We start from the raw sequence: 24,584 nt of genomic DNA, 5'->3' as shown, positions 1-24,584 counted from the left end.
AGTGAGCCTTTTGAGGAGAAGAAAATGATGTATCCCCCTGTTTATGTGTCTAGTTTTTTTAGGATCCACAATATTATCACGTATATAATAATTTATAAAATATACCACATTTGTAGTGTCGAGGGCTGTGTCCTGTTCATGAAATCATATCGACCTGGAAATACAGCAGAGGAAGGCGATAATGCATAGCTAAACAAAGTGCAACACAGTGTTTTTTGAGTTTTCACAGATATTGTTGAGCCACTCCTCTATAATATGAGTTCATGGTATCAGGGATAGCTGTCAGTCATCTGCAAACCTCACATTAACATTTGAGCTGCGTGTTTCCACACAGGCTTGGGTGAACTGAAAGTACATTAGGGGGCTGATCACGCAGCCCTGAGGGGCTCCGGTGCCGAGCGAGCAGTGCAGAGGCCATGACCCTACCTGGGGGTCCGCCTGAAAGCCTGTCCCAGGACCATGAGCTTTGGGGCAAGCTATCCAGGAATAGTATTAATATAAGGGGAGAATACAGGTCTCACACCAGCAGTTGCTTGTATTCTCCATCAAGCTCTGGTGTTATTCATAAACAATGAATAACCAAATTTCTATAATCACACGACCCCTACAATCAACCTGCAAAAATAACATTCCTCCACACACCACACACGTCTATTCATATTTGTATCTATTTATATTCAACCTCCTTCCTTTCTCTAATGCCTGCCTCTCCGAATGCCTCCAACCCCCTTCCCCCCCGCGCGCGCTCATCTCTCGCTTACTCTTGTGTTCTGCTGCCTCTCCACCTCTCTCTCTCTCTCTCTCCATCACTCCCTCCGAACCATCCTCTCCTCCCCCACCCCACCGCTGCTGCTCTGGCCCAGGGGTATGCTTGGTGCTGGGCTGCATGATCTTCCCGGACGGCTGGGATGCAGAGGTGATCCGGGACATGTGCGGCGAGCAGACCGGGAAGTACTCCCTGGGCGACTGCTCCGTGCGCTGGGCCTACATGCTGGCCATCATGGGCATCCTCAACGCCCTCTTCCTCTCATTTCTGGCCTTCGTTCTGGGCAACCGTCAGACCGACTTCTACCTAGACGACTTGCAGACGGACAATAAGGGTAAGAGACCGGTTTGACGTGGGCTAGGAATGTTTTGTGGGAGATCTTGTTATAGGTTTGGTATTCAATAGTTATGGAACTGTTTCATATTTTCATATATACAAGTTAAGATAGAGTTAACAGTTAAGCCACGGTGTCCTGGTGAATAATAATACTTTGCTACTTGTCGTACATGTGTGAAAACACAACATAACTGAACAAAATAATAAGGTGATGGTTGTCTTGTGGGCTGGCACCGAGCTTCAGAGACAGGATTCGTAGCCCTTGGCTGCATGGAGCTGGAGCGTTTGTTCTTCGTGAGAGGTTGGCTGACATCAATTGCACAATCTTTCTGACAGTTTTCAGCATGTTGCATCATGGTGGTAGAATCCCAGAGCTTGTGTAAAACAATAACAAGAATAAAGAAGAGAGAGAGTAAGTTATGTGACATAAGGTACGGCCACACTGAACACGTTACGCGGGTTAGAGGCGTTGAAAATCGGGTATTGGTTAAGGCGCGTAGATGCGTTACACGCGCTAAAGCAGCGCGTTAGGTGCGTTACTCAGTGTTCACAGTGAACGTAGAGAAGATCCCATTCAAAGTGAACGTAGAGAAGCGTATCGGGCGAATTTTTGAGTTTTGCTTTGCTTTGTCGCGCCACACTTTGGCCGTGCACAGGCGAGCGCGTTCACGAGGATTTGTGGCGCCACAAATTCGCTCGAGTTGAAATATTTCAACTTTGACGCGAATTTCTCGTGATGACAGCCAATCAGCGTTCAACAGCTGGCCACTGAGTGGCATGTGTCACGTAACAGCCAATCAGCGTTCAACCGTCAAACTCAGTGCAGTGCAGTCCGGGGTGAACTGCAGCATGGAGGAGAAAGTGATTGTTGCCGTTTGTGACTCCTGGAGCTCTACCTAAAATAGTATATATTATAATATAATTGTATATATAATATCACGGCCAAAAGCTCTGTGCGCCTCCGGGTGGCCGTAGCGCGGGGAGCTCTCATAGGGATTGGGCTTCTCGGGGTTTGTTTACCGGCATTGCTATGGTTTCCGGTCTTGTGTGTTCCAACGGTTTATTAGGTAGGCCTATCTAATAAATCTCTGTCTTATCAATACTTCATTCACTGCCTCTTCCGTGGTCATTACAATATTATGAATAGACTGCGTCGGGTCCTCCGACGTTTCTCCCTCTTCCCCAAAAGGTAAAGACATGCAATGGTGGTTATCTTGTTGTGGCGCGACAAATTCAACAAAACGTGAACAGCGACAGATTTTGATTTGTGGCGCGACAAAACTTCGGCGACAGCGCGTCCGGGCGACAAATGTCGCGTTTGGTGTGAACGCACAGTTAGACGCGTTTTACGCACCTAAATAACGAGCCCAACGCACTAACGTGTGGAGTTCAAAAAATTGAACTTTTGACGCGCCTACGCGTGACGCTTAGCCGCGATAGCCAATCAGCGTTGAGCTTGACCCGATGTCACTGACAGAGAGACGGAAGACGCACCGAAGCAGAAAGAAGATGGACGACCAAGTCATCGTTTCAGTGTGTGCTGAAACGATGAGGAGGTGGTGAAACTCACCCAGCTGGGAGCGCTTATGGAGGATGTCATGCACTAGAGTTTAGATTCTCTGCCCGAGCCCGAGCCCGACCTGACCCGGCCGGACCCGCGGGCCAGGTCGGGCTGATATTTCCCACCACTATCCTCGGGTCGGGTCGGGCCGGGCCTTTGATCGAGCGTTTGTGTGTTTTTTTTAATCTTTGCTTTATTGGCCTCATCCGAGGAGAAATCTATGCCATAAACAGCAATATTATAGGCCTTTATTACACGGGTATTCTCAATGCCGTGGAACGCTCCGTTCACTTGCATGGGTAGTACTCCGGTAACTTGTGAACCCCAGCGTCTTCGGTTGCTGAGCGACGTCAACGTCTTTGGCGGACTTTCTCTCTACTAATCAACACTACGAATGCTGGTAACGAATAAATTGTAAAAAGACACACCATGTGAAGTTATTTTTTCGTTTTGGCAAGTAGCCTTGTAATAAGCGTTGAACCATTTTTGTGACACACAATGATCAAGCGTCAGTTTAGGCGCTACGGGTGTAATCTAACACGCGTAACGCGTTCAGTGTGGACACTGAACGCGTCACTGACACACTACACACTGACAGAAATCGTCACCTGTTGTAGGTGGGGAAGTTTACGAGGGTTGCCCGCTTAATATGTGGACACACAGATTTCAGGTGTGTGAAACCTCCCAGCGGAAGAACAGCTACTTTCCTTCCCCACCAACAATCCCCAGACCCCATTGTGTTTATTAATATAAGTGAATCCTCGAGATTCTGGCCAGAGTAGAACCTATTGCTAACCTATCTAGAATGAATGTATTAACACAATCCAGAGGTGGTTTGGACATCGGATGCATACCATCTCTTTTACAACCCTTCCCGCCTGTTACGTCAAACAAGTCCCTCAACAATCTCACAACCGTTTTTTGCGATTTGAACAAAGAATAAAAACACAAGAGAGAACGAGGAAGAAGGAAGGTGTTGAAGACATGAGGGGAACGCGTGTTCTCACGTGTCAGAAGGTGTGGAATGGAATAGAGAGAAATTGAGAGAGAGAGAGAGAGAGAGAGAGAGAGAGAGAGAGAGAGAGAGAGAGAGAGAGAGAGAGAGAGAGAGAGAGAGAGAGATTGCACAGAGATGGGTGTGTCCAACAATTGATGTAAATCCTAATTTAAACTTGGGTCGCAAATTTGTGTGTGCTTCAGTCATGACTTTAGATTGTTGAGTAGGCCTAAGGGAAATTATGTGGTGTTTTGAAGCAATTACACATGACTACATGCTGATATGTTTTTTTCTGCTGTATAAACAGATTCTTTGATTTCATTTTCAGATTTTGCAGTGTCAAGGGTAAGTTAACTTGGAGCGCTATCTCAATATGTGTGCTTTGGTGTGCAATACATTGTTTATTCTGCATACCATCAAAAAATGGATTTGATGAAAAGGAGTTATGTCATCCCCCTTCAACTGATGATACATTAAATCAAAAGATTTAAAGAATATATACACTTACTTTAAATACTTACTTTATATACACTTATATAAACTTACTTTAAAACATGTTGTGTATGAAAAATGGGTATGGGCAGCAGTTACATTGTAACACAACTGCTGCCCTTTAAAGAGGAAGCAATGGGTGTAGAAATGTTTGAGTTTTCTGAGTTTGGTTCCAAACATTAATTTGTTAATTTGCTTATTTTTCAGATTGAGGTACGGGACAGACTAGAACCACGATACGGAGTCCAGCGCCTTCACTGAGGGACCATTCTCTTCAGTTTTCTCATATTTTCTTCATGTTACCTTTTTTGTTGTTGCTTCTTTTCGCTCTTTCTCTGCTGTTTCTGTGCTTTCTCCTGCTTTCCTATCCCATGTTCTGTCCTCTCCTCTGTCCCCTTCCCATCTTGCTCTGCTCGGTTCTGCCGCTCTTACTTTCCCTCCACAAGACTTTTCTACTTTACTCTGTCCTCTGCTCACTCTGATAAGGGTAAAACCTTGCGTTGTATAGCATTCTGTTATAAAACTAAATACAATAAATTGGATAAACATATATTTTCAAAAATAAACCATGTACAGTTTAAACTTTAGACTTTCTCAACAAATAACTTTCTGATAAAAAAACACACAAAAAAATAAGTTCATTTGCGTGGGGAAAATGGATCCTTCAGGTGATGAACCGTATTTCTATGGCTCCAACAACACTCGTTTTCTAGAGCTCTGCTTAACTTTGGCCCCGTTTACACAAGCTTTTTTCAAATCACGATTTGAAAATCTATTGCAATGCGAAGTGAGGTGTTGTCTCCGTGTAAACAGGTGAGAGTGGTTGCACAAGAAATGTAGAAAACCGTTCTCAAAACCACCTGCAGAGTTAGCTTACACTACATTTCTTACGACAACGACTTGCAAAAGCGATAGTAAGTCACCTGCTAAGCTCCTATGCGTTACCAGTCATCAACCAATAGAACGCAAAGGGGGTGTCGTATGCAAATGTCTTTGAAACATCGCCATGCTGTGCCTACTGTTTATTTTTATGTTTCCTAGCCCTGGCTGTTCTATTATAAAACACGTTGACTGGTAACCCACGGTGGCTACGTCTCGGCCCATTGTCAGAGACGACGCAGACTCTGGTTGAGGTCCAAACCTTACCCCTGTATGCGAGGACCAATATCAAGCAAGATCTCACGTCCACAGCCCCTATGGGAGCACATTGTGCCCTTTGTGTAAACAGATGAGTTTTTAAATCTTGAAAGAATCTAGATTAAAAAAAAAATCAGTGGAAGAATCAATGAAGATTTTTTCCCTCGTGTAAACAGGGCCTTTGTTTGTATACAGAAGAGCTTGCATGCTCTCAGATTATGTTACAATCTCTTTGGTTGTAGCCTTTTCCCTGTCTGGGTGGGTCAAAGAGGCTGACGGCAACAGCAGCACCATGGCCTCCAAATGAAATACAAGATACCGTCTCAGAGTCTTCTTAAGGAAATTCCCCCACCAGCCAGGCATGTGCGATTCTCTGCTTTACATACATAGCAAAATGTATTTAGTGAGTTTGCTAACAAAACACCTCAAAAGAAAAACTTGATGTGAGGAATTTGAGTTTATGCCCTGATTTCTTGGCATCGGCATTGTCGGCAGAGCTGTGCTTTGTGTGCGTGCAGAACCAATTTTGTGTTTGTGGTTCCAAGGTTACCTGAAAAATGTTGTGTCAAAGGGGATATTAAACAGATAAACATATATGACTTAACACATTTTGAGAGGGATTGAAAATTGCCATTTTTTATGTAAAAATCCCAATTACTGGAGTTTCATAATTCCAATAATTGGGAAAAATAGAAGTTCTTATGTACCTTTGTTGCTCAAGTTCAATGGGATGATTTTATTTTAAACCAAACCCTTAATAAAACTACCTTGGATTCATCCCCAATTACTAGGATCTGGAACTGGAAAAGCTGTGTCATTTCTAAAGAAATGTAACGGCTTTCATAAATTGAATGCATTTTCAATAATCTAAATTCTACCTTAAACACGATGTCTGGACAGTGAATATTTCTACTGCTGTATTGTTGATGTTTCTGACCCTCATGACCTTGGAAGTAACAGAGTAAATATGATGCCTGTTGCCTCAGCTAGCTAAACCTTCTGGCCGATAAATTCACTCCAAAAGCCTGATTTCTTAGTGTCAGGGTTGACTTTTTATTTTATATTTGGGATAAGGCAGTCTCAGTAATCCCAATAAGTAATAATGCTGATTCTCACAGTTTTTGCAGAAAAACGATTTTGCAGTCACATTGGTCGGCGGACCTCAAGAGTTTATCTTAATATTGCGCCTGAGATGATGCCAATATCCTAATTGACTGTTATCCATGACAGTAGTTACTATTAAGGAATTGAATTGGTCAAATATAAGCATGCTTGGCTGCAATGCCAACTTAAACAAGGGTCGAAAACTGTCCCTTTTTTGTATTCCGGTTGGTATTGTAACAGTCAACTTTGAATACAGATGAAACCCATATGACCTTTATTATGATCATTCTTGACCACAGGGAAAGCTGGAAGATCATGCCATGTCATCATGCCATTAAATGTCAACATGATTCGACATAAGTGTATCTGTCTTAAGAGTGGAGAGCAGTTCACCCTACTGCTCCTGACAGTCACCCAGCACGACACATGGGATTTTACGCTTGTCTTTTGGATTTGACCATCATATAACTATTAGTTACACTGTACGACGCATGGAATGCATGTTTCAGATCATTCCAGACTCTGGTGTCCCGTTGCCGGTCCCAACCCATCCATATATTCTAAATGTCAAATGAGCGGATAGCTAGATGTGCTAGCTAACTCTCAGGAAGCTGTTTATACAGTATTGTATTAAAGGTGCATTCAGTCACAACAAATGATCTTCTAGGACATCTAAAGTTATCTGTTGTTATGATTATCATTATTCCGTTTTGTTTACAAAGTGCCACATGGATGTATTCATGATTTGACGGCTAGCTTCTCCCTAGTGGAACTGGGAACCCTTGAGGTGACGATGGAAGTGTTATCCCTATGGAGGACTAGATGGAGGTCATGATGTTTACCCCTATGTGCCAGTGTGGTTGCTGGTCTCCTTTACAGGTTGTTCCTAAGGACTTCAGAACAAAGTGACAGTATAAGAAATGAACTGATTTAACCCCAATGAGCACATATTTGTACCACTGTTGGTGCCTCTAAGAACTGTTACATTGAGAGGTGGTGCAGTACCAGCAAAGTAGTGACGACTGTAGTATTTTTACTAATCAGACTATATATTCTCAATTCGCTGTGTTTAAAAATGGTAATTGAAAATGTTTATAGGAAGTTTATTGAACAATTTGAACTGAATAACAAGTCCGAGATTATTATTATTATCAGGCCTGTTATAATTACCATCGTCATTTGAATTTTGTATTGATTAAAATCAAGAAAACATTTCGCCCTGTTTGGAAATAAAACCTACCATTTCTTTTTGTATTTTGACATGCATTCGTAAAAAACAACAAAAAACCTACAAACATGGAAGCTTTGTCTGAGAACAACACAAAGACATATGGACTATATCCAGCGGTGAGAAAAGGACAGAGTTTTTGAGAAATCACACTCCATCAACAATTATTTGTTGACTATGGAAATGTCATCATTTCTGATGTTCATCATTTTATTCATTGTTCCAATCATGCAATACATATAACTAATGGATAAAAATGGATATGTTATAAATATATATATATATATACTGTATATATATATATATATGTATATATATATATATATATATATATATATATATATATATTGGATATATATAAATATGTATAACTATATATAAATATTTGTAACTATATATATATACATTTATAAAATATATATAGCTATTTATAAATATATATTAAAATAATAATACTGTTGGTGGACGGGTGCGAAATCAATTTTTTTTTAATGTATAGATTTTAATGTTATGATAATAGTTGACTTTTTCCTATGTATTGTTGCCAAAATATCATCTACTATCATGCGTCGCCATGAGAAATGTTTTGTTTTTGTATAACAAGAATGATATCCTGATATTTGTCAAGTATTTCTGAGGAAATTGTAAGTGTTTTATGTGTTATGACATTTTTGACAGTTTTTGTTACTTTCAATGTCATTTGGTTGAGCAGTATTTAGTTTGTTGTTCTGTTACATCAGACGTTACATTGGCGTTTCTATGATGACTCCCTAATGAAAGTGTTTAACGTCTATTTATATAATTGCTTGATAGAGAGAAGACACTGAAAGACTGAAAAAGCCTGTGCAGCATTTCATTGGATGCTTAAGAGTTAACAGTTTTCATTTGAAACTTAAGTGTAATTTAACTAAATTTGTGAATAATATTCCAACTCATTACAATACATTACAATTTCCTTTATTGACAAACATTTTGAGAAGATCTAATAAAGATATTTTACATTGAAAAAGTATTTTTTCAGGATTTATTCATTTGTTTATTTTGAGCAATTACAAATCCCTATTTCTTTGGAGTTGATCTCTGTAAAATAGGGATAAAAAAAAATCATTATCATCTAGTAGAGATGATGGCAATAGGGGATTCAAATAACAATGTTGCGTAATCATGGACATGGCAGATGAACACTGAAGAGGGAAACGGTGCATGTTATGGATAGATTGAAAAACCCAATACACACACATGAATACTTCAGCAAATGTTGAGGTGTCTGAAAATAAAAAGATAATTAAAGAGTGAAGAGCATCACAGAGAGAGGAAGAAATGTGAAATGGTAAATGGAAAGCTTATACATGCTTAACAATTGCTTGTGCAAGGAGAAAAAATGCTGCACGTAAGTGTTTGAATGGGCTTGACTTGTTGTTTTAGTTGTGTGCATAGGGAAAAAAAAAAATATATATTTTGCTAGTATTCAAAATGGGCATGGGGACAATACCGGTCTGGGATCTAAAAGCATCAGAATTGTTTCCCCTGGTTTCACTATAACATCTGAGTATAATTTATCCAAAATTAGATTTAAACGCTCTGCTGAAGAGAGCTGTTATTGTCAGCCATGAGTGTCGAATTTCAACAATGGTATTGCAGCACTTTCACCATTTAGAAAGAATGTGCGTCTGACTCTGTCAGTAAGGAATCTGTGCATCTAATCATTCTCCTTTATCATAAGACATTCCTTTTAGACTACAAGATGTGCTGGGAATTCATCTGTGCTTCTATTGAGGTTACTACTCTGGGGGTCGTCGTAACCGATGGGGTTGCAGCTTTTCACTCATCATCTTTGTACAATGGGCCTACAATTCTTTTTTTATGTATATATATTATAAAAGCCATAGTTGCCACCATCATGCTTTGTGATTCTTTGGAACCTCATTCATTAAGGCCCAATCCCATTTCTACCCCTTACCCCTTCCCCTTACCCCTCCCCCTTGTTTTGAAGGGGTAAGGGGAAGGGGGAAGGGGAAGGGGAAGGGGTAAGGGGTAAGGGGTAAGGTGTAAGGGGATGGTAGAAACGGGATTGGGCCTAAGGCCCAATCCCATTTCTACCCCTTACCCCTTCAAAACAAGGGGGAGGGGTAAGGGGAAGGGGTAAGGGGTAGAAATGGGATTTGGCCTAAAGTGATCTATAGGGACGCGGTGGAGGGAAACGCGGCATAAGTGCAAAACATACATAACATGCGGGAATTCATCTGAGGTGTGTAGATTTGTGCTCCCAGCACCGTTTGGGAGCTTCATGCTGCAGCGTCAACCTGAAGGCCCAGGCACGGAAACTTGTCACCTTTCGGCGGAAACAAACGCTTTTTCAGGCGCGGCGATGCTGTGCAATAGGACAGTGGTGTGAAGGGTCAAGGGGCGGCGCTCCGAAGAGCGGAGGCGCTCACCTAGCTGCCACCGGTGTGGGGGTTGTACATAGAAAATAACAGGGGCGGCTTTGGTACATGGGTTTCACTGAACCCCCTAGTGGCCGTAACCAAAACTACATGTAGGTATTAAAACATTCTTCATAATAACACACAATATGTTGTCACCGCTTTGAAGAAGGCTTTTTGGCACGATCAAACAACAGATAAATGCTGTGTTTTGTTGGAAGACCGACAACACACCAGCTATTATGAAACGAGAACAAAACAGCCAGGGCAGAGAATGAGTCAAGCAGCCCTTGGGAGAATACCACTGCAATCAGTAACGTCATCATTGCTTCCAGCAGCGCTGAAGACGCACCTGCTGCCCTGGATGGTGTCTCTGTGAACCCTCAACCCTACAGTTCACACGATGTGGAGCCCCAAGGCATAAGCACTATTTGAAGAGTACGGAATGCATCATTGTCACTCCTCCACATATGACTCAAGGCTGGACGTCTGTGGGCAAACAGTTGAACTTCCCCCTGATCCACCATCATGTCCACTGGAACCAGTTCAATGTTCCTGCAAAAAGAAGCAGTGTGAACAATGGAGATGTAGGCACACTGAAACAGATACAGTAGGTACATGTGCATTGACTACTTAAAATATTAAAATTACTACTAATAAATACTTTGGTGACAGCAGGCCTCACTTCCGTTTATTGCTCTTTATATACTACCGAAGCCTGCAAACAGCAAAAGTAATGTTGCTATGGCATAGCTATTGGAAACATTGTTATAATTTGAGACTTGTTTAACAATTAGTTCAATTTATGATAATATGATTTACCACCTAGTCCAAGGCTACCTAAGCAAATGCTACAAAACAGCCTGCCTATATGAGCAGAACTATTTAAACACCACATACCTAGTAATGAAAAGACATTTTGTTCAAAATCTTCAATCAGAAAAGTCTTCAATCCACTAATTGAGCAATTAAGTCACCTAATTAACCAATCTCCAATGAAGACTACCTCATTGGCAACATTCTGAATATGGACCTTTCCTGGAAAACATTCTCAGCAGCTATGTCATAATCAAAGCAAACTTGAAATGAGAATGTACGTTTAAAGATGAACAAAATGGGATATGGTGACATTTCAATAGAAATGTACCAAAAATGTTCCTCCCAAAAAATGTATAGATATAACTAGAATTTGTTTCATCCTAACAAACGAGTGTGTGGTTGCTAAAATGCAGCACGTCAGCGCTAACGTCAATGCTTACGTCACAGCTAACGTCACAGCTAACGTCAGGGCTAACGTCAGCGCCAACGTCAATGTTAGCGTCACCACTGCCTGAACGTCGTCAAAAGTAGTCAAATTCGGCAGGAAAAAACGCCAAATCTGGCAGCACTGCATGCACATCCTCCGCACTCTAACCTCAGCGTAAATCAATGAGAACAACTGAAAACGAAGCCAATATGGAACTTAAACTGTGATTCTGAAAAAAGTTTAAAGGTAATCGAAATTCGGTTTTCAGATTATTTGAACGGTTAGTGTTGAAAAGGTTAATCTTGAAAATTGACCAAGTTACGATGTCTGAAGTAGTTGAAGTGTCAGGCTACGTTTACACGATGACGGTCTGACCAGAAGACGCAAAAGTGGAGTCGCGTCTTCACTTTTTATTCTGCGTTTAGACAAGCGTTTTCGGGAGGAAATCTGCGTGCATACGGTGACGGAAAAGTGTGTGGAATTCGATTGGGTATGCATGCCAGGTGGCTAGGTGGTGCTGTGATACACTATCACACAACACTGCCATGTCTGAGCGCATGCGTAGAATCTTCCTTCTTCTCTTATCCGTGCCGCAAAAACCAAAAAGATCCTTCTCTGTTCAGTAACACTATCTGTACATATCCTGTACATTTCGTGGAAAGACTCCTGTACGCTTGTTAGAGCTGCCAGATCAGCTTGAAGGTCCGACGCATGGAAATAATCTAACATGTTTGTTTATTGGCACATGTATGTGCCATAAACGTGTCCGCGACATGAGCAGATCTGAGCAGTGTTTTGCGTCTTGGCAGTGTAGACGGAAACGCTACGGCGGAGCGTATTCAACTTTTCCACTCTGGAGGGTGGTTTCAGATTTATGCGTTTTCATGCCCTAAAAACGCCGTCACCGTCTAAACGAAAGGCACTTCCGATAAAATATTTCGTCGTTTTCACCCGCAAGCGTCCTCGTGTAAACGGGGCATCAGAGAAGACCACTTAAGTCAAACTCCCCCCTCCCCCCCTCTTAAGTCAATGGGCGGACTGCGCTGCCGTCCGCCCATTGACAAAAAGCAGAAAAAGCGTAAAGTTTAAAAAGTTTAAAAACGCAGAGAGATAGCCATCATGTCGTTAAAGGCATACTTCACCAGTTAGAGACATGAATCTGTATTGAAAGTGGTTCATATATTTAGTCGAATAGTAACATAAATTAAAAATGTTGTACCTCCTTGACCGAGAAAAGGCAGACAGTGACTTTTTGGCGCTTGCGGATTGAAGATGACAACTCCCACAATGCCAATCAGTGTTCACTCCCTGCAGTCGAGCGTGAACAGCAGCATGGAGGAGCAGTGATTTTTGCCGTTTGCGGACTCCCGGAGCTCTATATCTAAATAATATTATATAATATAATATATAGGTCTATATAATATAATCGATATAATATAATATATAATATCATGGCGAACATTGTGTTTACATCTCATACGTGAGCTCCCGCCCCACTCATTCCTTATTGGTGGGCTTACAAATTTGCGGAACCAGTGGTTGTAGTTCTCGGCCCTTCTAGCAGGAAAGCAAATTTCTACTGACATGACATCAAACGCGTCATTTGGCGTCAGGTCAGGAGAAATGTAAGGAGGCCAGTTGGGCCAAGGGAAGACTGTTTTTTTTTAATATTATAATAGCGATTTTATAATGATAAAACGCTGTTTTCGGTGTACCACGCTGTATCGGTGAAGTATCCCTTTAAAGAGCTGGACGTTTTGATAGTCAAACGGTTTCTGTAGCTGAAGGTATGCAGAAGCAATTAACTGCCCAAAAAACAGGCAAACATAATAAAGAAAACTTATGAAGAACAGTAGATGTGCTTGCAGTAGCATCCACAAAAATTATGAACAGGTGGAGTCATGACCAAGCAGGTATTTCCTGCTGCACAGGAAAAATCCTTTAAGTAGCTATAAAGGATTTACTGCACACGTACGGTTGAGCTTTTTGGTTTCACCACAGAGATGAAGGACGCTTCAGCTGCAAGGTCCGTAAGCTAACTTATAACCTACCTTGTCATAACTAACATATATACTGTATATCATTTGATCTTTTTTCTTTTGGAGTCATTTGGTGTTAGTATTCCAATTATATTTTTATTTAAGTTATCTTTCACCTCGCACTAAGGGTATTTTATGTTTGCTTTAGCTTTCTTCTAAATCTTAAATACATTGCACTTTCTAAAAAGCTTTTTTTAACTTTGCCTTTATTTTCTATTTTATTCCTAAAATGCCTTTTTAACTTTCCCATTATTTTCTATTTTTACCAGAAAGATACATGATCTGATAGCAGAGAGAAAGGATAAGGGTTTGAGACCCAAGTTCTGTCTGGGTTAGAGTCCTAGAATCTGGGTTGGAGAGAAAGGACCAAGTTCCTTTAGGTCGGGTTGGAGTCCCAGAGCTGAGTTCTGTCTGGGTTAGAGTCCCGACGTCTGTCTGGGTTGGAGTCCCGACGTCTGTCTGGGTTGGAGTCCCAGAATAAGGCCTTTGCTAAATGATTAGAGTTCCGACGTGTGTCTGGGTTAGAGTTCTAGAATCTGGGTTAGAGTCTTAGAATAGAGTCCTAGCCTAGAATAGAAATTGACTAGAATTCGGGTTGGAGTCCCTGAGAAAGTACCAAGTTCCTTTAGGTCGGGTTGGAGTCCCGACGTGGGTACCAGAGAGACTGTTGATCTGATCTAAATGCATTGCACTTTCTATTTTACTCATTTCTTTGCCTATGTTTTCTTTTACTTATCTATTATTTTATTTTATTGTATGACAATGTTTATATGTGAAGCACTTTGAGTCTGCCTTGTGTATGAAAAGTGCTATATAAATAAAGTTGCCTTGCCTTGCCTAACCTAGACCGGTTTATAGTAATTCCTGTTATTTCCTCACAGGCACTTAACTTACACTTTGTCCGTCTCCTTTTCACAGAGAAGTGGTGGGCACTCCCAACTATCCGAGAAAAGCTTTCCTAAAGACAACCTTCAAGTGTCTCCTGCTTCTCAGTCTGCTGACCATTCCAATCGGCTTCATATTGGTCCCATTTCCATCCCCTCTATCGAGATATCAGATGTACAAGAGATCTGCTGATGGACCTGCCAAGTTTCAAAAGGCTCTCCCCCTTCCTCGGAATGACCCGTTGCGCCTCTCCACTCAGCACAACATGATTTATCCGGGGAACTACCATTTTATCCTGGACGACACCGAGCTGTGTAGGTCCATCCATCCGTACCTGGTTCTGATTGTTCCCGTTGCCCCCGGCAACTGGAAAGCCCGGGACGCCATCCGTAGAACATGGGGCAACGAGACTCACATCCAAGGGGAGCTCATCCAGACAGTCTTCCTACTGGGCGTACCCAATAGTGGCAACATCAAAGTCCTGCAGCGCAACGTACGCACGGAGAACCGGCTGTACCACGACCTGATCCAGAGCGACTTCATAGACAGCTACCACAATCTGACCATCAAGACCATGGTGATTATGGACTGGCTGGCCTCCCGGTGCCCTATGGTGCCCTACGCCATGAAGATCGACTCAGACATGTTCCTGAATGTGGAGAACCTTGTGAGCATGTTAAAGACCCCCGGCACCCCGACCACGATATACATTACCGGCAGGCTCAAGAATGAAAGTCCTGTTGTTCGCGAAAAGGACAGCCAGTGGTACGTGTCTGAGGATAGCTACCGTGAGAAAGAATTTCCAACCTACGCCGTGGGTATGGGCTACATCTTCTCCCTTGATATGCCCAGAAGGCTTGTGGAGATCTCTAAAAGGGTCACTCCCTTTTACGTGGAAGATGCCTATATTGGAGTGTGCATGAAAACATTAGGAATCGACTTCACTCCGCCCCCAGAACGCAATCACTTCAGACTCTACATGTTTGAATTCAATCGTTGTCAGTTGGCCAAATCCATCTGTGCCATCCTCAAAACTCCAGCACAACTGGTATCCTACTGGACATTATTAAAGGGGCCTGGCCCGGCCTGTTAGGACATGAACGCCTGCATGGCTGTTGTAACTTGCATACAACAATAAATAATCACTTAGTTAATGCTAAACTATATTCTTTGGATTAAACGTATGACATTCCCGAATGTATTGGCTATCATAAAATTTAAAAAGTATATTTGTGTATCAAATATTATTTTATTTATAAATATGTAACTTTTAAGTCAGGAGATGAGCAAGCTGTGGAATCTTATCTGCGACATCTATCCTTCAACGGCTTCTTAACATTGGGTCAGCCTTGGTTGACGTAGCATTCGAGAAATGCAGCCAATGAACATTGCAGTCCAGGCATTGTGACAATAGATGTATTGATGTAGCGTCATAGATGTCTTCCATGGATTTCATGTGAATTGAATTAAGAGGGGTATGGGTCAGGCCAGGTAGGATATATTCAGGTCCAAATCATGTAGGTGGGGCAGAAGGGTCTGAGGTGAGCGGGTGACGACACCTGGCTCTTAGATCAGCCAAGGGCTTTATTAGTGCCGAGGGGAGGACTGTTGTTTCTTTCGATTATTGAAAGTTATTTAGAATTATTGATTGTTTTTTTTTGTGTTTATACATTATTCATTTTTTTTGCCTCCCGACGGACATTTCTTTGGTACCGGAATAAATTCAGGCCAACGGCCTTACTAATATCGTTCATACTGCCTCCAATCCTTCCACCGCCGCAAGGCTCATCCTGGTAACAATTGGTGTCAGAAGAAACCGGAGCACCTCAACAGGGGGCAGTGTGGAAGATGGGACCAAAAGTCAAGCCGGCCAAAGAGGGCGATGTACGTCACCAGCAGGAAGAGGAACCGGCTGGAAGAGCACTACCTGCGCAAACAGACATGGCTGATCAACTAACAGAAGAGCAGATTGCTGAGTTCAAGGAGGCCTTCTCCCTTGTCGATAAGGACGGCGACGGCACCATCACCACCAAGGAGCTGGGCACCGTGATGCACTCTCTGGGCCAGAACCCCACGGAGACCGAGCTGCAGGACATGATCAACGAGGTGGACGCCGACGGCAACGGCACCATCGACTTCCCAGAGTTCCTGACCATGATGGCGAGGAAGATGAAGGACACAGACAGCGAGGAGGAGATCAGGGAGGCCTTCCGAGTGTTTGACAAGAGTGGCAAACGGTAGCGGCAGCGGTACACGCGGTATCAGCATCAACAGCGACACTGAGAAAACTAGTCTTATTGTTCTTTGGCGTACAACAAATAGTGTTATAGTTCGTTTTATGAACAATGATTCAATGACAAATTTGATCATTGCATATTCTCATTTTTTCGACATATGACCCCAAATGAACAGATTCTGTACCCTGCCTTTGTATTAATATTAATGTCGTTTTAGGCAATACCAGTGAAAGAGCAATAGTATAGTATAGAGTATAGTAAGTAGTGTTTCAATTCGGAACCTTTTCCAACATTAAGAAAGCATTTTTCAAATATGTGTGTATATGATTCATAATATATATTTTGGATGTCTAGATAATGAGATTAAAAATAAATCAGAAAAACAACCAGAAGTTTTCTTTTGCTGGAAAATAATAATAATAATAATAATAAATTAAACAAAGATAGTAATAACATTTAGTAACATCCTCATCATCATTCCATCATTTTGTCTAAACAGCCTAATCTCTATGACCAGACTGCCAACAGTGGCGGTTCTACGTCCAGTTACGCCCCGGGCGAGGCTCCCTCCGAGATGGGGGGGGGGTTCTCAACAAGCAGGTGCGCCTGCAACCAGAGGGGGCGCCAGTCTACCAATTCCCCACACAACGTTATAAGACATCAAAGAAAACCGCTTTGAGGCACAAATGTTTATTTTTCTTTTATTGCTCGTGGAGCCCCCCACAAATCATGAAAGAATGGTGCTCTGGGCGGCTTCCCGGGTCGCCCGTGCCCAGAACCGCCCCTGACTACAAAGGCAGTATCTGCATCACGGAACTGCAGATACTTTTCAGTTTTCAGGCGGTAATTAACGGTACTATTTGTAACTTTGTTTGTACCTCTTAAAATAAAGAGAGAAAAATTGTACACATAAAACAAATGTCTGTACAATTTGAGTTATTACTCAATTTTGCCAATTAGTATTGTAAGGCGTGGATTATTGGCCAAAATTCATATGTGGCCCCTTGAAAGGGGGATTGAACGGCCGCCCTCAGTAGTCTATGGCTAAAAACTCATTCATTTGCAATCAATAATACTTTTTTAATGTAACAAAACTGTCAAGAAGAACCTCTCAAAATACTTAACATGGAGATGAAATAGCCACTGAGAGCCTAACAGGAAAAAAAAAAATCTGCAATTTTTATCACGACAATGAAATACATTCCTTCCCATTGACTAAGAATGGTGAAGTGTCTTATAGCATCCAACCACAGCCAGCCCCCGCATGTGATTAACCAATCAGAGAAGAACAGAGACAGAATAAAACGGCCTGAATAAGAGTTATTTGAGATATTCTTGGCTAGCTGACAGCAGTCTGAAGTATGATGCCTGGGGCGACAGCAATATGGCTCCTGAGGAACCGGCTCTACGACCGAGGAAAGTTAGCCCCGGGCGGGGAACCAGGGAGCTGGTTCCCCGCCGAAGCCTGCAAACATCAAAAGTAATGTTGCTACGGCATAGCTATTGGAAACATTGTTATAATTTGAGACTTGTTTAACAATTAGTTACATTTATGATTATATTATTAACCACCTAGTCTAAGGCTAACTAAGCAAATGCTACGAAAGAGCCTAATGCCTATATGAGCAGAACTATTTAAACACCACATACCTAGTAATGAAAAGACATTGGGTTAAAAATCTTCAATCAGAAAAATCTTCAATCCACTAATTGAGCAATTAAGTAACCTAATTAACCAAACTCCCATGAAGACCTCCTCATTGGCAACATTCTGCATATGGACCTTTCATGGATTACTTTCTCAGCAGCTCTGTCAAAATCACTGTGAACTTGAAATGAGAATATAGATTTAAAGGAGAAATATTGTGGTGTTTTCCCAACAAGTAAACATAGTATTATAGTTCCAGAAAACATGTTTCTGAAGCTGTTTGCTGGAAATAGCTTTTAGGAAAAAAAATCTTGCCTACCGCTTCCCCTCTGTTTCAGCCCCTTCAGAATGCGCTGTTTCTGGTGTCTGTAGCTTTAATGCAAATGAGCTGCTGCCCATTGACAAATGAGCTGAACCACAGCATGGAGGAGAAGGGATTGTTGCCGTTTACGGACTCCTGGAGCTCTATATCTATATCATACTGTATAATATAATATAAAAATACTAATATTATGTATGGGTATTTATTCAGGGATGCAAACTTGTCACCTTTCGGCGAAATTCGCCGTTTTTGTTCCGAAAAAGGTCATTTGTGTGATTCATGGAGATCTGCAATAAAAATATTTCGGGGGGGGGGGGGGGGGGGGCGCGTCGTCCAAGTAATCGGCGAACGCAAGCTGTCATAAATATTTATTCCAAGCTTGTTCGTTTGGCCAACCCGTGTAAACATGTCATCTTCGGGTCTGTAGCTGCCTTGATTCCGTACTAGACAGGAGTGACGTTGGTACGCTTCAAAAACGTCAGGCTTTCTAACGTAGGCTAACGTGCTAATGAGAACATTTGTTTGACCGGCTGCCGGTTATATCCGTGTGGTTAATTTGCAGTTGCGGTGTTGTCAGCTTACTGTTACATTAAACTGCAATCAGAAAATGCGGTTATATGCTATAGACCCTATAGTGTCTGTGGTGTAAAGGCTGGGACGAATTAAAAAATATAAATACACTTTATGTTGAAACTATAGACCGTCCCGATTCCCATTGAAATGAATGGCGCGGTGATTATTCTTCAAAACGAGATCTGTTAAATTGTGAAAAATAAATCAAACTGTAATCAGACAACACGGTTATATGCTATAGACCCTAGAGTATCTGTGGTATAAAGGCTGAGACGAATTTCGAATTATAAATATGTACAATCCATAACGTTAGCTCTCTGGCTCATAGCTCAGCGGACTAGAATACCTCATAGAACCATTGCCTGTAGGCCGGAAACGGAAATGGGGGCTGTTTACGTTTGGTTGTAGTCTTTTCGCTCGGTTCTCCGACTCAACAGTAGGGCTAGAACCGAGCGAAAAGACTACAACCAAATTTGAACTACAACGAAACTAGTTCCCTTTCCGCTTCCGGCCAACGAGCAATGAGTCTTCCAACAGAAATCAATGGGATTTACAAAATGCGCTAAATGTACAATAAAACACGATAGAAACTGTATTTCGCTACGATGCTTGATTCAACCACTCTATTTCATCCTAGACAAATCACGAAGTGGGCTCGATGTTCAAAATACCGAAAAAAAATAATAGCTCACAGCAACATTTTGAAAAAAAAAAACTATGAACTAGTTCATTTTTTGGAACTGTGAACTTAGTTCAAATCTTTGAATTATGAACGCTGAACTGAACTAGTTCATTTTAAAATTTGTGAACTGAACTTTGAACTAGTTCACGTAGAAAGTGAACTATCACAACACTGTGTGTGTGTGTGTATATATATATATATATATATATATATATATATTCCGCGAGGGGGTTTGGGTCCTTGTCACCTTTTTCATACCTGATGAGTTTGCACCCGTTATTAGTGCTGTCAAGCGATTAAAATATTTAATCGCGATTAATCACATTAATGTCATAGTTAACTCGCAATTTTTTTTCTATACTAAATATCCCTTGATTTCATTGTCCCATTAGTTTTTCTCATTTGAATGCTCTTATCAACATGGAGAAGTGCATCGGCTTGCGTTGTGCAAATGTTTTTTTATTGATAACAACATTGCCATATACTGATCAAAACAGGACGATACAAAAAGAAAGCCTAGAGTGCAATTAAACGATGAATATACAAACATACTGCCTTGAACATAGCAGTCAGGCTACTGCTTCTTTGTTTTGAGCCAAATAAAATTAAAATAAAATAATAAAAAATAATAATTGCGTTAATCGCGCGATAAAAAAATTAACGCCGTTAAAATTGTTTTGCGTTAACGCCGTTAATAACATGTTTAACTGACAGCACTAATATTTGTACAATATTATATCTAATATCACGGCCAGAAGCTATGTGCGTCTCGGATGATATTATGAATCATAAAGACTGCGTCTGACATCTCTGGCACTTCCACAACAAGTAAAGACTCGTAGTGGGGGATATCTCGGCCATGGTTGAGAGTAATTGGGGGAAAGGAACTTTGGCCTTGACTCTCTGAAGTCCATGAACTGCGACATGGAGGAGAAAGGGATTGTGCTCCGGGAGCTGAGCTGCCGGACTTCCCGCCTTGCTCCCTACACCGGAGCTGCCGGACTGCCGCCGAGACCTACCTCCTGCGGACCTGCCAGCTTCGGCAGCAGCAGCTCAGAGTACAACCGCCGGAGCAGCCGGAATGCTTCGGCCGCAGTTCAGCTCCCGGAGTACACCGCCGGAGTTGCCGGACTGCCGCCGAAGCTACGCGGCGGCCGGGCGGCTTTGACCGGCAGCTCAGGTCCACAAAATCTTAGCTATGCTCTGATGGGATTCTTCAACTGTGCCACCCAGAGAGACACCACGAGAGCCTCGTTCTTCTCCGGGAGGCGGTACTACGCCTCACCCAGCAGGCAGTTCGCAAACCCCCGACCTCCCCCCGACCTCCACGCCCACCAGCCCCCTCACCAAACCTGGTCCGGATGAAGACATGGAGGCCTACCTGGGGGTCTTCTAAAGGACGGTACGTTGGGAGAGCTGGCCGCAGGACCAGTGGGCCCACATCCTGTCCCCCTTCCTCACCATACCCGCACAGCAGACTAGCCAAGATCTGGCACCGGAGCACGCCAATCAATACCCGGCGTTGAAGCAGGCGATATTGGCATACTATGGCCATAGCCTCGCCGCCAGGGCCCAGCGCTTCCACGAATGACGATTGGACATCCGAGGCGCCGTGTGGACTCAAATCTCCCAGCCTCCTGGATCGGGTTTTAAAAGACAATACCATCCGTCAGCTCCCTCCAGACGCCTGCAGAACCCTTGCCAACAACCACCCCGACACAGTAGACGAGCTGGTCCGGCAACTAGAGAACTGGCAGGTGACTCAACAGCTGAGTTTCAGCGCCCCGAACCCCTTGAGGCCCGCCGAGACGCGTAGGGACATACGGGGACTGAATCCCTTGCCCCGATCACCCCCACCGAGGCCGCTGACCCTCTCCCAGGAGACCCGAGGGGATAGACGGTGCTTCAGCTGCGGTCAGAACGGACACCTAGCCCGGCAGTGTCCCGGAAACAGGGACGTATCCATGCCTTCGGCCTTCGCCGACGAGGGACGGTCAGGGCTACGTCTCCTGACCACCTGTTGGGCACATCAAGAAGCCCGGGGCCCAAACACTCCCGGTGCGGGTAAGGAGTAAGGGCACTCAGGCCTTCCTGGATACCGGCAGTATCGTGACCCTCCTGCGCCCGACCTAGCTGGGGGACGGCGGGGGAGCCCATAGAGGTCGCCTGTGTACACGGGGACACGTATGAGACCTGCCAGGTGGTAGTGCGAAGCCCCCGAGGGGTGTTTACAGCACGGGTCTACAACCGGGGAGCCCAGCTGCGCATATTTCGGCCCGGCGCCTTGGTCCTGGTCCTCATACCAACTGCAGAATGCAAGTTTTTGGCCAAGTAGCAGGGGCCCTACGAGGTGGTCGACAGGGGGGGGGAGGTGAACTACAGGGTACGGCAGCCCGGGAGGCGCAAATCCACCCAACTCTATCACATCAACCTGCTGAAGCAGTGGCGGAGTAGAGCTACCCCACCGGCACCGGCATCCCTGGTTCTGGCCGCCCGACACGACATACCGTTGGTTCCCGTGGGAGAAGACCTTGTCTTCTCAGAAGTACCCGGGAGAACCAAGGTCGCACAACACTTAATAACACAAGTCATTAAGACGGCACCCGGCGTCACGGTGCGCGTTCCCCCCTACCGGGTGGGAGCCCGGAAGAACGTTATCCAGGAGGAGGTCGCCAGAATGCTCCAACTCCGAGTCATCGAGGAGTCACGCAGTGCCTGGTCTAGTCCAATCGTCCTGGTCCCCAAACCTCCGCTACCTCACCACCCTGGACCTCACCAAGGGATACTGGCAGGTGCCGCTCACCAGAACCGCTCGGGAGAAGATGGCGTTTGAGACCCCGGGGGGTCTATATCAATATACGGTCCTTCCATTCGGCGTCCATGGCGCACCCGCTACGTTCCAGAGGATGATGGACCAACTCCTTCGGCCTCACCAGGCGTACGCAGCGACGACATTATAATCCACAGCGCCAGCTGGGATGTCCACCTCCGACAGCTGCGGGTGGTCCTGGGGGAGTTGAGGAAGGCCGGACTCACGGCCAACCCAGCCAAGTGCCGCTTGGGTCTGGAGGAGACATCGTACCTGTGTTACCAAGTCGGACGGGGGAACGTCCGACGACAGGAGAGCAAGGTCGCCGCCATCCGGCACTGGCCCCGCCCCACCTCCAAGAAACAGGTGAAATAGCTCCCAGTCTGGCCAGCCCCCTGAATGATCTGACCCGAAAAAGCCCTGCCTGACCGGGGAACCTGGTCGGAGGCAGCAGAGAGGGCCTTCAGTAACCTTCAACGAGCCCTCTGCTCGGAACCCGTCCTGATAACCCCAGATTTTTCTCTGCCCCGAGTAGTCCACACCGATGTGTCCACACCGATCTGTCCAAAGTGGGTCTGGGAGCGGTACTCTCACAGGTCCGGGCGGGAGAGGAACACCCAGTAACCTACATTAGTAGGAAGCTCCTCTCCAATGAGAAAAACTACTCCAACATGGAGAAGGAGGCCCTGGCATCAAATGGTTCCTCGACAAGCTGAGATAATACCTCCTGGACCGGGAGTTCACGCAAATGCCTCTTCTGGCTGTGAACGAACCTGGGCTTATGGTGAATCCTGAATAATATAGACATTCCTGTGGCCGGGTCGCCACAATATGTTTAATAATATATATTTTAGATGTCTTTATGTGTTCATAGTTTAGATAATGAGATTAAATCGAACACAGAAAACAAATCAGAAGTTTTGTTCTGCTTGAAATTTCACTTCAAATAAATTCATTAGAGATTATGTAGTAACATCCTCATCTTAATTTCCATCATTTTGTATAAACAGCCAAATCGCTTTCTTGGTGACATAAATAAACTACCATGGCAGTGTCTGCATCAGAAACTTCAGGTGAAATTTGAAGATTTCTATGCTATTTGTACCTTTGTATCTTTGTTTGTACCTCATTATCTTATAAAGAGAGGAAGATTGTAAACATAAAATAAATATCTGTCAATTTTGATTTATGACTCAATTTTGCCAATGAATATTGTTTGCCGGGGATTATGGGCGGACAGCAGAGCCATCCGCCCATGTGGACTCCTGACCAAGACGTTATTTTCTGCTACACAGGTAAAACCCGTCAAGTAGCTATAAAGTATTGGCTGCACATTAGATGTGCAGAGCCGTCCGCCCATTGAAGAAAAAAGAAGTAGAAAAAGAGTAATAGTTTAAATAGTTGAACGAATTGAAAAACGCCAAGAGATCATGATGATCATCATGTCGTTAAAGAAATGGACGTTTTGATAGTTGAATGGTTTCTGTAGCTGAAAGTATACAGGAGCAGTTAACGGCACAAAAAACAGGCAAACGGAATCTAGAACTTTTGAATAACAGTAAATGTGCTTGCAGAAGCAACCACCTGACCAAGCAGGTATTTCCTTTTACACAGGTCAAACCCGTTAAGTACGTAGCTATAGATCATTTGCATCTTTTTACTGTTATCTTTTTGAGTCATTTGGTGCTATAGTATTCCAATTATATTTTTATTTAAGTTATGTTTGGGTCGGCTTAGCTCAGGAGGTAGAGCAGTTGTCTTGTAACCGTAACAGGTTGCTAGTTCAATCCCCAGCTCCTCCTAGGTGTCGATGTGTCCCTGAGCAAGACACTAAACCCTAACTGCTCCTGACGAGCTGGCTTTCGCCTTGCATGGTTGACTCTGCCGTCGGTGTGTCAATGTGTGTATTAACCGATGTTAGTCCCATTTGGATAAAAGTGTCTGCCAAATGCCCTAATTGTAATTGTAATCTTTCACCTCACACTAAGGGTAACCAAGACAGGTTTATATTAATTCCTTTTATTTCCTCACAGGAACATAACTTACAAAGTTTTGGGCACTCCCATTAATCCGAGAAGAGATTTCCTAAAGACAACCTT

General features: G+C 43.5%; 3 protein-coding genes across 5 annotated transcripts in view; all 3 read left to right on the top strand.

Annotated features, from left to right (window-relative positions):
- LOC130385919 (LHFPL tetraspan subfamily member 4 protein-like) overlaps window positions 1-4,944 on the top strand; it is a 13,171-nt gene extending 8,227 nt beyond the window's left edge. Inside the window, exons 2-4 of the mRNA XM_056594702.1 lie at window positions 864-1,100; window positions 3,989-4,005; window positions 4,360-4,944. Of these exons, the coding sequence (XP_056450677.1) occupies window positions 864-1,100; window positions 3,989-4,005; window positions 4,360-4,413 (308 nt within the window). The 3' untranslated portion in view covers window positions 4,414-4,944. The remainder of the gene's footprint in view (window positions 1-863; window positions 1,101-3,988; window positions 4,006-4,359) is intronic.
- Window positions 4,945-13,624: 8,680 nt separating this feature from the next.
- LOC130386694 (beta-1,3-galactosyltransferase 2-like) lies at window positions 13,625-15,307 on the top strand (the record flags this gene model as incomplete). The annotated part of the gene is made up of 2 exons (XM_056595710.1): window positions 13,625-13,636; window positions 14,474-15,307. Coding segments are annotated over 2 exons (846 nt in total), but the record flags the coding sequence as incomplete, so codon positions are not given.
- A 736-nt stretch (window positions 15,308-16,043) lies between these two features.
- LOC130385702 (calmodulin-alpha-like) lies at window positions 16,044-23,539 on the top strand. Of its 3 annotated transcripts, none has more exons than XM_056594352.1 (2): window positions 16,044-16,451; window positions 16,951-17,386. In XM_056594352.1, the coding sequence occupies exons 1-2, from the start codon at window positions 16,063-16,065 to the stop codon at window positions 17,105-17,107; spliced, it is 546 nt and encodes a 181-aa protein (XP_056450327.1). In that variant the 5' UTR covers window positions 16,044-16,062; the 3' UTR covers window positions 17,108-17,386. The 3 variants fall into 3 exon arrangements, with proteins under 3 accessions (XP_056450327.1, XP_056450328.1, XP_056450330.1); XM_056594353.1 differs by having other exon boundaries at window positions 16,045-16,451; window positions 16,969-17,386; XM_056594355.1 differs by lacking the exon at window positions 16,951-17,386 and adding an exon at window positions 23,496-23,539 and having other exon boundaries at window positions 16,048-16,451.
- Window positions 23,540-24,584: the final 1,045 nt, after the last annotated feature.

The sequence above is a fragment of the Gadus chalcogrammus genome, chromosome 7, assembly GCF_026213295.1.
Source record: "Gadus chalcogrammus isolate NIFS_2021 chromosome 7, NIFS_Gcha_1.0, whole genome shotgun sequence".
NCBI classification, from domain to species: domain Eukaryota; kingdom Metazoa; phylum Chordata; class Actinopteri; order Gadiformes; family Gadidae; genus Gadus; species Gadus chalcogrammus.
The sequence above is the reverse complement of the archived record's forward strand: the minus strand, read 5'-3'. Positions and strand labels throughout refer to the sequence as shown.

Excerpts from the sequence above, each read along its gene's own strand:
- LOC130385702 (XM_056594352.1), top strand. The coding sequence starts at position 16,063 with ATGGGACCAAAAGTCAAGCCGGCCAAAGAGGGCGATGTACGTCACCAG. Across the intron at positions 16,452-16,950 it reads TTTGACAAGAGTGGCAAACG|CCTAATCTCTATGACCAGAC; the intron begins GTAGCGGCAGCG and ends TTGTCTAAACAG.